We start from the raw sequence: 14,653 nt of genomic DNA, 5'->3' as shown, positions 1-14,653 counted from the left end.
ATGTAGATTGCCACCAAAAAGTCGTCCGGCAGAAAAATAAACGTCGATTATATGTCAGTCATACTGCAGCAGCAGCTCTCCACGGCCTCTGCAGGTCTTCGCCGTCTACAGCTGGAAGACGCAAGCACATACAGCGCACACTGAACGCAGACAAAGGATGCCACGCTCCTACCACCCCTAGAAGAGCAACACAGGCACAAGAATACTTAACCGCCTGTTTCTTCAGCAAGAGCATGCACATCTGGCGTTTCCTAAGGGCACGTCGCTCTCCACGCCATAGCAGCATTATCAGATCAGATCCACTGCCCGCAGACAGATGCATACACCCTCTCAAGTCCCAACGAATGAAAGGAAAAAAAATCAACTGATGAGATGAATGCCCAGCCAATCCAAGGGGGATACAACAACACTACTACCATCCGGCCTCTAAAGTCTCCCCTCCAAACACCAACCACAGACATTACAGTCCGTAACAATTAAGATTGTCTGTAGCAATATCCTCTATATTTATCATCTATATCTGCCCTTTACAGTCTCCTCTAAAAGATTTCATCCCTTATATATCCTTCATTTCCAACAACGTTCTCTAAATCATGTTCTCTATATATAAATATGTATATTAGAGATATTTTTAATTTTTTAATTTTTGTAAATACGTATTTGTCATACTATCAAATGTATTGTATATATTTTAGTTTTGTTAAATCAGTTGTTTAAAGTATTCAAATGGATAGAGAATCGTTTAAAGAAACTCTATATATAGAGGATCCAGCAGCGTCCTCTAAATTTACAGAACCATTTAAAGGACGCTGCTGGAGTGAGTAGAGTATGACCCCATCCTCTAATAAATGTAGGGTACAGGGTTGTCCTTGTTGAGGCTAGTCTAACAACAGGCCATCTGAAAACGACCACCATGCAGCATCACGACAAGTAAAAACGACCAGTTCAGTAGCAGCATTACGATTTGCCTTTAGGGATTCACTGCAGCAAGGTCAACAATGGCAGCAGGCCAAGTGTGTGTGTGTCCCACATAAGAACAGAAGCAACGGCATCTTCCCCCACCCACTTCTCACTCAGATCCGGACGTGTACGCGCTGCCCAATCGCAAGGCACCCCTTCAAGTGGTCCAGGAATAATGTAACACTGTACGTACTAGTACAGTACTATCAAGGTTTCACGTACCAAGCTCTCGTGAAAAGGATTTAGATATCTATCTGGCCATGATGCTACCATGTTACAACCTTCACAACAAGGACCGGTCCAGAGATATTGGTACGGTGCTGCTTAGCATAGCAACAGTTTTCAGCTTGTTTTCGTTATGGTTTAGGGTTTGTAGTCCGGAAAGGACGACTTGTTTTTGTTTTCTATTTGCTTGATATTTGGGAAGAAGAAGAAGAAAAACAATCCATGCTTATTTACTTGAAGAAAAACAAAGCAAGTAAAACTGTATGCCTAAGATACACAAAAGCGGGCCCCTTTTTTATAAAAAAAAAAATAAGCAAAGGCAAACTATTCTCTTCTTCGAGGTGTGAGAAAACGCCCGGACTATCACATTCACACGGTTTACAGAATCAATCAATACCTTTGAACCCTCTACTCCAAAAGCTACGCACGCAGATGCCATCATCCTCAGCAAAACGAAATGAAAAAAAAAGAACAAAAGAAAACAAAAACATATGTAACACGGACCCTTACAATGTGATTCATTCGCTGCTGTCGTCGCTTTCTTCTTCACACAACGGCGCGGACTGGATTATGACCCGAGCTCCAGAAGGAAGCCTGCAGTTTTTTTTTTAAGAGCGGTGTTTTTTTTGTCAGTATCTAGAGACAAACACCAGCAGACGGAGATGATGGATGCATATGAGAGAGACAGTGAGAGGCAACTCAACTTTCTTCGATCTTGATCATGTCCTTCTCCTCGCGGAACAACGACTCGGCTCTCGCACAAGACAGTTTGCCCGGCGGCGACGGATCGGCCATCCTGTTGCTCGCGCTCTTCGATGAGCCCAGCGGTGAGGACATGGTACTGTGTTCTTGTTGGATAGAGCCGTTTCTCACGTCAGAGGCAGGGGGGGAGAGTACTGTTCCACTCCTCGACTGCTTACACGATATGATCCTGATGGTCTGTGGGAGGCACCTGAAACTACCTGCCTCACAGGAGCTTTCCGTGTTGCTTTTGGGATGTGCTGCTCTGTACACTCTGAAAAATGTTCAAAACAAAAGGAGGCACTGGGTCAAGAAATCAGTATTTGAACATCGGATTGCTTGTGCAACATTAAAGACAAAAAAAAATACTAAGACTTTGTTTGGTTACTCTAGTATTGATCCCAATCCACGTGTTTTGAGGTGGATTGAGGTGTAAATTAGTTTTAAGTTACAGCTCAATCCACCTCAATACATATGGATTGGGCTCAATACTAAGTACCCAAACTAGGCCTGAAGAGTAAAGCGATAGCCTGCAAACTTCTAGCTTGGACAGAGCTTAGTGGCACATTGTAGATACCAGGTTCAGTTTGACACCTAAAGCAAGCGCAAAGTAATTACACTGTTTTTTCTTCAAGCATCTTATTGTTGGAGTCCCTTATATATCTCTAGTGTAGGGTACTATCATAACATAGAATGAAGACATTGACTTTGAGATTTTAGCACCCAGCATTAATGCAACAAGTTAGCACCCAACAGTAAGTGTGGCTAACAAATATGACTTGAGATATGAAATAGCAAAAAAAAAAAAAATACAGTAACTACTGATCAGAAGTTAATTAGGCGTGTGATAGGCTACACTAGCTAGGGGTGAACAAGCTTATTTTCCCCAAACCAGTTGAAACCAACCAAGCATACATGGTAAGCAATCTAGCCACCCTCCTCACCAGGGATTAATCAAATTAACAGTGAGAGACCCCCCCCCCCCCCCCCCAAGGCTACAGTATCAAGATAAAATCAGGTATCGTTCTTTACTGGCACCACAGTCTAAGGTTAGAAGCTCATAACAATCTATGGTAGCATTGTATACTGTACCTATCCTCGTCGTAAGATGACGAGCGTTTGAGTGAGGCGATCCCTCTCCCGGGCTCGTCCTGCTGCTTCGTCTCAACAACCAAGCTCCCGCTGAAACATTCCGGCTCCGGAGCTCTCGTCGACCCAGTTGCTTTTGTATTGCAAGGGATTCTGTCAAGGTGCCGCAACGCCACGGGAGTGGAGAACACCGGAGAAGGGAACTCGACCTGCGTAAACCGAGGCCTGTACGTCGGGATGAACCCGAAGCCTCGGTGTTCTTTCACAGACACGAACCCACACGTGATAAGCTGCATCAGCAAGTTGGCCGGCTTCAGTTTGACACCCACCGGGCCAAGCATGTGTCCCTCCTCCAATGTCCTGAAGCTACTCCTCCTGCTGGCCTCTGCTCTTATCAGGGACTCCAACGTCTCGACTCTGCCACCAGGCGAAGCAGCATCGGAGGAGCACACGGCCGGCGGTGACTCACGAACGGTCTCGGGTACCTTGGGTGACAGCGGCGAGCTCCTCCGGTGGCATTCCTGGATCTCGGCATCCGACGTCGTGTCCATGGTGGACGCTCCGGCCACGCGAGTACTATGGTTTTCAGCAGCGTCCCTCTCGCTGTCGTCTGTCTGTGTGGCCGCGTCCTGAGCCCCGACGGGTCTGCAGACTCTGTACTCCGACGGTCCTGGGGAGCTAGCCTCTGACGGTGGAGCGTTTCTCGCAGCGGGTTCGGGGGACTGGTTGCCGGACGAGCCTGAGTGCGCGGTCCGGCACGGGTCGTCCTCGCGGCTGGTGGAAGCCGGCGACGGCGACGGCGGCGGCGGCAGGGCTGCCGACTGCGCCTGCTGCTGTGGCCGCGGAGTGGCGGGCGGAGGCGAGATCTCCTTGCCAGCGGCGGAGGCGGAAGGAGACGACGACGACGAGCACCCTTCCTGCGAGCCCCGAGACTGCGGGGACTCTTCTTCCTTGCGGTGCTTGAGGTTCTCCTCCACATTCGGGTTGCTAGCGCCGCCATCATGCTGCCGATCTGAAACAAGGAAAGCACGAGCGCGAATTGGACCAAGATCTGGTGAAAGCGTTCACAGGCCATATAGCCATACAGCAGAATGGCTTTGGTCTAAAAGGAACAGCAGGTCGTACAGAATGAATGAACGAATGAATGAATCAGTCGCTCGTCGTGGAGATAGATACGACACCTGGCGGCGGCGGCGGCGAGCGGTCGAGGAGCTCGGAGCCCTTGAGGATGTACTCGCTGCCCTGCGCGGGGAGCACCAGGTCGTCGTCGGACAGGTCGTGCCACACGAAGCCGTTCTTGTAGCTCCTGACGTTCCGTTCCCCGATCCGACACAGCAGGCCGGAGGCCGAGATGAGATGAGCATGAGACCAATAAAGGTCTGGACTTTGGAATTCGATTGTGGAGTGCGGTGCAGCAGGATCGGAGTATACAATACATACCTCTTGCAGGACCAAGAATACATGGAGGCCATGCCCTTCCCCCGCAGCACGTTGAGGCGGTTCATCACATCTGCAGCGGCAACGCCACCGTCAACACGAACCGCATCTGTCAGCTAGCTAGCTAGATAGTTGTTGTCCGTACGAACGCACGGCGAGCGAGTTTATGGCGAACTTGTTGGACCCCCAACGGCCACACCGGAACCGGGAGGCGGCGCCTTTAATTGAGGGAGGTAGGGATGGCTTGAGTGACTGACCTCGAAGGTAGAGGCCTTCCTCCGGTACGGCGAGCGGCACCTCGATGAAGTGCGGGTGCTCGAGGTGGCGGTTGCGGCAGAGGTAGTAGACCACGGCCACCCTCTTGGGCGGGGACGGGGGCGGCGGAGCCTGGTGGTGGTGGTGGCCGTGGCTCTTGCCCGGCGGCTCGACCCACACCTTGGTGCGTCCGGGGCTGGTGCCGGTGCCGCGCCGCCGCGCCGGCCTCCCCTCCGTCCCTGCCCCTGTCCCTGCTGGAGGAGCCATTCGCGGAGGGAGCGACGGGCGCGCCGCCGCGGATCAGACCACCACACCGTGCTGGGCTGCCTGCCTGGGCATTGGGGACCGGCGGCTGGTACGGGTGGGATGGAAGAAACAAGAAGGCGAATGCGGGGAAGGGTATGAGTCAGTCAGTAATTAAATGGAGCAGGCGGGGAGCTCCGGAGGGAGCAGGACAAGGGGGCGGGGCAAGGCAATGCGAAGTTACTTACGAACACAAGAGCAAGAGCAGCGGTGCCGGTGAATGAGAGAGCTCACAGGCACAGCTGATGATGCGCCGAGAGGTGGCGGATGGAGAAGAGGCCCCCAATAATGTAAATGTAGCAGGAGGAGGAGGAGCGGTGGCGTGTTGGTGGGTGCACGACGCGACGGGGTCGTAAACGTGAGCCGGCCAGGCCGCCACTGTTCACGGCGAGGGGTCCGTGTCCGTATGGTATAGTATATGGGGGGGCTCGACTCGACCCTCCTCCCCCACCATCTTCGTCGTCGTGTCATGTCCCCCCCTCACCCATTTCAAGGACAGACCACAGACGACGGCGGAAAGGCGGGACAAGTGAGAAGCGAAGCCGACTGTCAAGTCCACCGTCGTGGTGCCTTGCCTTGGCGCTGCTTTGCTATTTTGCTTTGCTTTGCTTTGCTTTTGGTTGGATGGCTTTTTGGGATGCTAATTCAGTAATTAATGCATGCTTTGGTTTGGGTTGCCTCGTTGAGCTCCCGGATGAAGGGGACCCTGGATCTCAACGACGCCACGCCGCCAAAATACCAAGCTCAGCAGCACATAAAGCGATGGGAGTGGATTCGAGGCTGAGCTGCCTTATTCTACTGCTGCTGTCACTGTTACCGGCAGTTATACTGTTTAAGATGTTCTCTGGGCGACGAAATAATAACGTAAATGTAAATGACAACAATAACGATTAGCGTCGCAATCACCCCTTGGCCTTTTGAATTCATGGATCCTTTTTTTATTTCCTCGTCCACCAAAATTAGGCCCTTGCCCTTCTCACATGCCGCCGTTCCATTTACACTAGTACTAAAACTCCAGACAGTAGTGTCGCAACGACTCGGAGCCTTTGCTCCATTATTCCTCGAGCTCGGAAGCCAGTTAAGAGCGAGCAGTACTCCTATATTATATATTATTATTGAGAGAGAGAGAGAGAGATGCACTAATGACTAATGAGACAAATTAAACAGGCCGGAATAGCAAGAAATGATTGGTCGATACGGAGTACTAGTAGTGTAGAGATGTAAAGAGAGAGAGAGAGAGAGGCGCGTACGACGAAAGCTCCCTCGCACCTAATTTCCTCCTGCACACACATGTGCTGCAGACTCCAAAGATATTTTCTTGTAGAGAAGAAAGGAAACGAAAACTAAAAGACGGCCGGCGTCCTGCGAGAGTCGCCAAAGGAGATCAGTATAATCATCGTTGTCTCGGATTTTGTGCGTGTATATATCTGGCTGTGTAGGAGGCCGGAATTATTCTCTCTCTCTCTTTTTTTTTGTTTCTTTCTTTCTTTTGGTTTGGTTTGGTTTGGATGGAAATGCAATGTGTTTTGACAAGAAGCCCCCGCCGGCCTGAGAAGGCCCCTTCCCCGCGGAGTTGATAAAAATTGCCTGGGCTTGTATGCGTTGGTGCAGGCCGGTTTCGAGACAACCAAATGCATGCTCGCGTCTCTGGTCAATACATGTGGTGGTGGGTAGTGAGCCTGGGCACGGCCAACCAGTCACGCCCATCTGCTGGACACCGTCTCACACTCTCGGTGAGACTATGCGCCAACCGCAGACAGAACGTGTACATACATATGCAAGCAAAGAAGGAATCAAAGGATTGGATACTTGCTCACATGCTCCAGTAGTCCAGTCTCTCTTACTGCTGGGCGGTTCAGCAGGCAGGGGCGTATCCTGTCACCTAGTTTAATCACGCCAAAACAACAACAACTTGATTGATCATTACGCTTGCTGTGATGCCAGTCTGTCGTCTTGCTTCTTTTCTTTTCTTTTTTTCCCATACCGGTGTCTGCATATATTTGGGACAGACTGAAGACCATTGGTCTCAACTCTCAACACAACATGGTTTGCATTGGTTAAGCATGCATGGCTTTGTTAATTACCGTATCATGCATATGGGAGTACCCACCCACCCAACATAATAGCGCGATGTTATAGCACAAGTCAACTATAGTTGCGCATGGTTAAGCTGACATGTGCTCATAACATTGCGTTATTATGGGTATTCCCATGCATATGCATGATATGGTATTATGGTGTGCGTGCGAGCGAAGAAGGGAATCAAGCAAGGGATCGGATACTTGTTTCACGTGCTATGGTATCGTACTGTTGGGTTCAGCAGGCAGGTGATATGCTCGTCTGTCTTGTTTTGTTTCTATATAGGTCGGATCGGAGGTGTGGCTGCTCTTGTTTCGAGAATCCTTGAGTCGGCTCAGTGGATGGAATGGAACCACATACTACTACTACGTTCTCCTACCATCTAGCAATCATCACATGGAGGACTGGGACGTACGGGAAGAACTACCTGTCCTGTCGTGTCTGCATTAGCACCAGACCCGGCAGCAGCAGACTGCACACCATGGGCACCGCGGTGCTCACTTCCTTTCTTTCCTTCCCGACGAAGGGAATCGCATACTACACCTAGCCGCTCAAGTTACGTTGCACATGGAGCTAGCGGATGTCGACTAGCTGTCGCGGAAGATGCTAGTAGCAGCAACAGCACGGAGAGTACAGTATTTACTAGTAGCAGCACAGGAAACGCGAGCGTCGACGGCCCGGCCCATATGACCCCGACAGACGATCGACAACAAGTTCATATGTGGGTCGCGATGGCTGAGAGGGTGGTAGCCTTGCCTACAGCCTCGACCCGGCCGGCGTTGTGGAGCAAGCCCGCGTTCATGTGCGGCCTGCTAAAGTTATTGGGTGTAACCTAACCTATCTAGTTTTACATTAATCCCTAGAAGAATAGAACTAATCTTAAAGGCTTATTTATGAAGGATATTTACTCCTATCTTGTCTTCCAATTTAAGGGAGAAGTAATCCAACTTAAATAGTTGAATCGACCTTGCGGCTTGGGAGGATCAAGGAATCCTTATATATATATATATATATATATATATATATATATATATATATATATATATATATATATATATATATATATATATATATATATATATATATATATACCCGTGCGTTGCAACAGTAATTTATGTATAAATATGTATTATGCTGAAATGTATGTTATACTGTTATGAGAAAATGTTTTGTACATTACAATGGAAACATATAATACCACGATAACTTATGTGCATTGCAACAGAAACATATAATATCACGATAATTTATGTACAAATGTGTATTATACGAAAATGTGTGTTATATTGTTATGAGAAAAGGTTTCACGCGTTGGTGGAGGAAGAGCTTGGTTCCTGAGTGGTATGGTCTTTCTCACGCTCTAGCTGATGCTTTTGTCTGTCAGAGCCATCCGATTTTAGGTGACAGCAGTAGGCTAACGAAGTGTTGGTTGCTGGAGGAATTGTTGGAGGACCATCTAGGTTAGTGCAACCCATCGCGCGACGTGTTGGTTAGCGACCCTTGCACCCTTGAATGGTAATACCGGGCCTGTCACTCTTAGTGGCATGGCTGCAAGATTGGTAGAGATGGAGCATATCAGAAAAATTGGGTTCAGGCCTACCACTCTTCCTGGTCTGTTAGTTGTGACTGAAAACAGACTGATGGGTAGTTATAAGTAAGAAAATGCAAACAGTTACCTACGGGAATCCTTCATGCATTCTGGGAGGCTAGTTTTGGACCTTCCTTCGTAGGAATTGGAGTGGAGTGAATGGTTGTCGTCCTGCAAGCAGCAAATCAAGATCAACAGTCAAGTGTGAGCGATTTTTCTGTCACACCACAGGCCAACCGCATCGCCTAATAGAGTTTAGTGTTTCTTGGGATAAATCTTTCAAAAATCACTATCAGTTCATCGTCCTATATCAATTGACGAATTATATTGGGTAACTAATAATACATTACCCGGGTTAATAAATCTCATCAACCAATGGATGTCAACGTAGACCATTGAAAGAAAAAAAGGAGATTATGTTACCTTGGGAGAGAAACATGCTTCCTGTCAAGCATGACATTTCTCCCTCCATTTTCCTCTAAGCTAACAAACAAAACAAGGCCACTTTGTTGAGTACAAATGAACAAGGTAATAATACATATAGAAAAGAACTGTTTTATTTGTCTAATGATGGTTTTCTGAATTAAAACTAAAGTTTATTTATCATATGCTTTCCCATAGAATAAATATGCATATTTTCATTGTATTGCTTAACACAGTTATAGATCAGTGGGAACTCCAATTCATCAGAAAAGAGAATATGTATTGGCCCTTTGTTGACAAGGAAAAAATAAAAAAGAAGTGATCACTCTATCCCAAATCTACCCATCCTAAATTAGTTTAGGTTTTAGATTTCAAACGTGGGAATTTAGAAGTAAAAATGTGTGGTGTAGAAAAAAACAAGAAAGAGAGAAATAGAGATAGAAATGTGTTGCTAAAAAAGATGCATTGTTAGAAGAGAAATATGCACAGGAAAAGTGAGAATGACAACTATTTAGAGACAAAATTTAATCATATAACATTAACTACTCTAGGACAGAGGGAGTACCTGATTTCATAACTAAAAACATTTGACAATAAAGAACTTGCATGGAACTGACCATAACACGAAACTTTTTATAATTCAGTTAACAACCGCTTCTTTTCCACATACGAGCACCAGGGTATTTACATCTTTGCGCATTAAAAACAATAAATCTTAAATTTAGTTTAGCAATTAGTACACATCCTAGTTTTTAGATGATGACAACTGAACTTAACTGAAATTTCCATGGAGAATATTTGGTGCCCGAGTTTAACTGACAATTTATTCCATATAGCAATAAAAAATCATATACTGCATGCATTTCTTGCTTGGGGCTTGAGGAATGATATACAGATGTCTGTTGTTCTCTGGTTCATAGAAATCTGGCAAATATTGAGGAGCTTGATATCAGAGATAACTCATTGTATGGACCCATTCCTGAAAGCAACGTCTAGCTTATGCCACTATCTGAAGAGGAGCAGGATGCAAGATACTTACATGCAAGATACTTACATCTAGCAATCTGAACTTTCTATGGAGTAGACGTTTCTGAAAATACCATATATCGTATAATATTTGCACATAATGATTTTGGCCAGTAGTATCTTAATGAACTCATATTATATGGCGTATGTAAAATTATACACGAAATCACTCCCAATAAGATAAGGATTCACAACCGTCTAAATTGAAGTGACTGATTGATGAAAAAGACAGCATATAATAGAAGAAAGCTTCAAACATCAAGCACCGAAAGTGGTAGCATAAACAGAACATTTGTCAAACACATTCCATGTTCTTTAGAAGATAATAATATTTATATGTTAAATATCACATCACATGAGAAGCAGAAAACACAGATAACATAAGATGATAGTATAAGAAGCATTTCAGGAAAAAGGAACAAGTTATGGTATCAATGTAATCTGCTTGCCTTTAATGCATCAATAACAGGGAGTTGGGCATATGTCAAATCAACTGCAATCCCAGTGAATCTAAATCGCATCAAGGGAACCTTAGCCTTCTCAACAGTGTGTACTTCTGATACTTCTGGTCTGCCCTGAAGAATTTGTCTCAAAACAACAAAGAAATGGTACTGCAAAATAGATAGGAGTTATTATGTTGACATTATTGAAAGGGAAATAGGGTCAAACCTTTTTCTAAATAATTTTGGTGGTTGAATTGCCCAACACAAATAATTGGACTAACTAGTTTGCTCTAGATTATAAGTTCTACAGGTGCCAAAGGTTCAACACAAACCAATAAAAAGGTCCAAGTTAGGGTTCAAAAAGAAAGGAGCAAAAGAAACCGAAGGCTGCCCTGGTCTGGCGCACCGGACTGTCCGGTGTGCCACCGGATAGTGTTCGGTGCGCCAGGGTGGATCAACTCGAACTCGCCACCTTCGGGTTTCTGGAAAAGCCACTTCGCTATAATTCACCGGACTGTCCGGTGTACCAGCGGAGCAACGGCTACAACACAACAGTCGACTCCAACGCAAACCTGAAAAGCGCTACAGTGCGCGGACAGTTCGCGCAGAGTCAGAGCAGGCGCCAGAAGGCGCACCGGACTGTTCGGTGCCCCAGGCTGTCAGAGCTCCAACGGTCGAACCCTAACGATTAGGTGACGTGGCTGGCGCACCGGACTGTCCGGTGCGCCCATCGACAGCAGCCCAACCCCAACGATTGGTTTGGTGGTTGGGGCTATAAATACCCCCAACACCACCACTTCAAAGAATCCAAGTTTTCAGCCATTGCATTCAATACAAGAGCTCTAGACTTCACTCCAAGACACAAACAAGAGATCAAATCCTCTCCTAAGTCCAAGATCACTCCAAACATTTAGTGACTAGTGAGAGAGAGATATTTGTGTTCATTTGAGTTCTTGTCGCTTGGATCGCTTTTGTTTTTCCCCATTCTTGTTCTCAACACCTTTGTAATCAAAGCAAGAGACACCAAGTTGTGGTGGTCCTTGTGGGGTCTAAGTACCCAATTGATTGAGGAGAAAAGCTCACTCGGTCTAGGTGATCGTTTGAGAGAGGGAAAGGGTTGAAAGAGACCCAGTCTTTGTGACCACCTCAACGGGGAGTAGGTTTGCAAGAACCGAACCTCGGTAAAACAAATCACCGTGTCATTCGCTTTTATTTGCTTGTGATTTGTTTTCGCCCTCTCTTTCGGACTCGACTTTATTTCTAACGCTAACCCCAGCTTGTAGATTGTCTTTTAAGTTATAAATTTCAGATTTGCCTATTCACCCCCCTCTAGGCGACTTTCAATTGGTATCAGAGCCCGGTACTTCATTAGAGTCTAACCACTCGAAGTGATGTTGGGAGCATACGCCAAGAGGGAGATTGGGACCGGCGGCGACAAGTCCACAAGCTCGGGGAGAACCCACTCAAGGGAGTCCAACCACAAGCACAAGGAGGAATCCTCTTCCTCCATCAAGACACAACAGAGAGGTGACAAGAAGAAGAAGATGAAGAAAGTGGTCTACTACGAGACCGACTCTTCGTCCGCCACTTCTAAGCGCCATGAGTGCAAGAAGTATAGTAAGATGCCCCTCCGCTATCCTCGCATTTCCAAACGTACTCCATTACTTTCCGTCCCATTAGGCAAACCACCAGTTTTTTACGGTGAAGATTATTCTATGTGGAGTGATAAAATGAGGCATCACCTAACCTCACTCCACAAAAGCATATGGGATATTGTTGAGTATGGAGCACAGGTATCAAAGGAAGGGGAGAAGGATTACGATTCGGAGGAGGTCGACCAAATCCGGCACTTCAACTCCCAAGCCACTACTATACTCCTCGCCTCTCTAAGTCGAGAGGAGTATAATAAGGTGCAAGGGTTGAAGAGTGCCAAAGAGATTTGGGACGTGCTCAAGACCGCGCATGAAGGAGATGAGGTGACCAAGATCACCAAGCGGGAAACGATCGAGGGGGAGCTCGGTCGATTTATGCTCAACCAAGGAGAGGAGCCATAAGCCATGTACAACCGGCTCAAGACCTTGGTGAACCAAGTGCGCAACCTCGGGAGCACAAAATGGGATGACCATGAAATGGTCAAGGTTATTCTAAGATCACTCGTTTTTCTTAATCCTACACAAGTTCAATTAATTCGTGGTGATCCTAGATACAAGCTAATGTCTCCTGAGGAGGTTAAAGGAAAGTTTGTGAGCTTTGAATTGATGATCAAAGGCTCCAAACAAATCATCGAGCGAGGCGCCACCTCCACACCCGAGGTGCAACCCATCGCATTCAAAGCGACGTAGGAGAAGAAAGAAGAGTCTACGTCAAGTAGGCTCTCTATCGACGCCTCCAAGCTCGACAACGAGGAAATGGCGCTCATCATCAAGAGTTTCCGCCAAATCCTCAAGCAAAGGAGGGGGAAGGATTACAAGCCCCGCTCCAAGAAAGTTTGCTACAAGTGTGGTAAGCCCGGTCATTTTATTGCTAAATGTCCATTATCTAGTGATAGTGACAGGGACGACGACAAGAAGGGAAAGAGGAGGGAAAAGAAGAGATACTACAAGAAGAAGGGCGGCGATGCCCATGTATGCTGAGAGTGGGACTCCGATGAGAGCTCCACCGACTCCTCCTCCGACGAGGACGCCACAAACATCGCCGTCAACAAGGGTCTCCTCTTCCCAAACATCGGCCACAAGTGCCTCATGGCAAAAGACGGCAAAAAGAAGAAGGTAAAATCTAGAGCCTCCACTAAATATGCAACATCTAGTGATGAGGATAACTCTAGTGATGATGAAGATAGTTTGCTTGCTCTTTTTGCCAACCTAAACATGCAACAAAAAGAAAAATTAAATGAATTGATAGGTGCTATTCATGAGAAGGATGAACTCTTGGATAGCCAAGAGGACTTCCTTATTAAGGAAAATAAAAAGCATGTTAAGGTAAAAAATGCTTATGCTCAGGAAGTAGAAAAAATGTGAAAAATTAACTAGTGAGCTTAACATTTGCCATGACACTATCTCCAACCTTAGAATTGAAAATGCTAAATTAATTTCTAAGGTTGAGAAGCTAAAAAGTTGTGATGATTCAATTGTTAGTCTTAGAGATGATAATGCTAGTTTAATTACTAAGATTGACAAGTTGAATGAATCACTTTCTAGCCTTAAGATTGAGAATGATAAATTAATGTCTAAGGCTAAAGATTTAAATGTTTGCAATGTTTCTATTTCCAATCTTAGAAATGATAATGTCATGTTACATGCTAAGATTGATGAATTAAATGCATGCAAACCCTCTACATCTACTGTTGATCATGTTTCCATTTGCACTAGATGTAGAGATATTAATGTTGATGCTATTCATGATCAACTAGCTTTAATTAAACAACAAAATGATCACATAGCTCAACTTAGTGCCAAAATTAATGAGCATGAGATAGAAAATGAAAAATTTAAATTTGCTAGAAGCATGCTCTATAGTGAGAGACGCCCTGACATTAAGGATGGCATTGGCTTCCAACAGGGAGGCAATGTTAAACTTAATGCCCCAAGAAATTGTCTAACTTTGTTAAGGGCAAAGCTCCCATGGTTCAGGATAACGAGGGCTATATTTTATATACTACTGGTTATCCCGAGCACAAAATTAGGAGAATTCATGCTAGGAAACCTCATAATGTTTTACATCATGCTTTTATGTATAGAAATGAGGCTTCTAGCTCTAGGAAATCAACCCATGTTAAATTGCCTAAAAAGAAATCTCATATTGCATCAAATGAACCTAATGTTTCATTGAAAACTTTTGATGCTTCTTATGTGATCACTAACAATTCAGGCAAAATAGTTGCCAAATATGTTGGGGGCAAACACAAGGGCTCCAAGACTTGTGTTTGGGTACCCAAGGTGCTTGTTTCTAATGTCAAAGGACCCAAGACCGTTTGGGTACCTAAGAACAAGGCCTAAACTTGTTTTGCAGGTTTATGCATCCGGGGGCTCAAGTTGGATCATTGATAGCGGGTGCACAAACCACATGACTGGGGAGAAAAAGATGT

General features: G+C 45.8%; 1 protein-coding gene across 2 annotated transcripts; it reads right to left on the bottom strand.

Annotated features, from left to right (window-relative positions):
* Nucleotides 1-1,394: 1,394 nt before the first annotated feature.
* On the bottom strand, nucleotides 1,395-5,275 carry LOC100191796 (uncharacterized). 2 transcript variants are annotated; one of them, NM_001137221.3, is made up of 7 exons: nucleotides 5,199-5,275; nucleotides 4,710-5,059; nucleotides 4,456-4,525; nucleotides 4,197-4,321; nucleotides 3,019-4,027; nucleotides 1,889-2,200; nucleotides 1,395-1,779 (listed from the first exon to the last, which is right to left on the bottom strand). In NM_001137221.3, the coding sequence occupies exons 2-7, from the start codon at nucleotides 4,972-4,974 to the stop codon at nucleotides 1,704-1,706; spliced, it is 1,857 nt and encodes a 618-aa protein (NP_001130693.2). In that variant the 5' UTR covers nucleotides 4,975-5,059; nucleotides 5,199-5,275; the 3' UTR covers nucleotides 1,395-1,703. The 2 variants fall into 2 exon arrangements, with proteins under 2 accessions (NP_001130693.2, NP_001386009.1); NM_001399080.1 differs by lacking the exon at nucleotides 5,199-5,275 and having other exon boundaries at nucleotides 1,460-1,779; nucleotides 4,710-5,149.
* Nucleotides 5,276-14,653: the final 9,378 nt, after the last annotated feature.

This window comes from Zea mays, chromosome 1 (genome assembly GCF_902167145.1).
Source record: "Zea mays cultivar B73 chromosome 1, Zm-B73-REFERENCE-NAM-5.0, whole genome shotgun sequence".
Classification (NCBI taxonomy): Eukaryota; Viridiplantae; Streptophyta; class Magnoliopsida; order Poales; family Poaceae; genus Zea; species Zea mays.
The sequence above is the reverse complement of the archived record's forward strand: the minus strand, read 5'-3'. Positions and strand labels throughout refer to the sequence as shown.

Excerpts from the sequence above, each read along its gene's own strand:
- LOC100191796 (NM_001137221.3), bottom strand. The coding sequence starts at position 4,974 with ATGGCTCCTCCAGCAGGGACAGGGGCAGGGACGGAGGGGAGGCCGGCG. Across the intron at positions 2,201-3,018 it reads TCATCTTACGACGAGGATAG|AGTGTACAGAGCAGCACATC; the intron begins GTACAGTATACA and ends AACATTTTTCAG. Across the intron at positions 1,780-1,888 it reads ATGATCAAGATCGAAGAAAG|GCTTCCTTCTGGAGCTCGGG; the intron begins TTGAGTTGCCTC and ends AAAAAACTGCAG.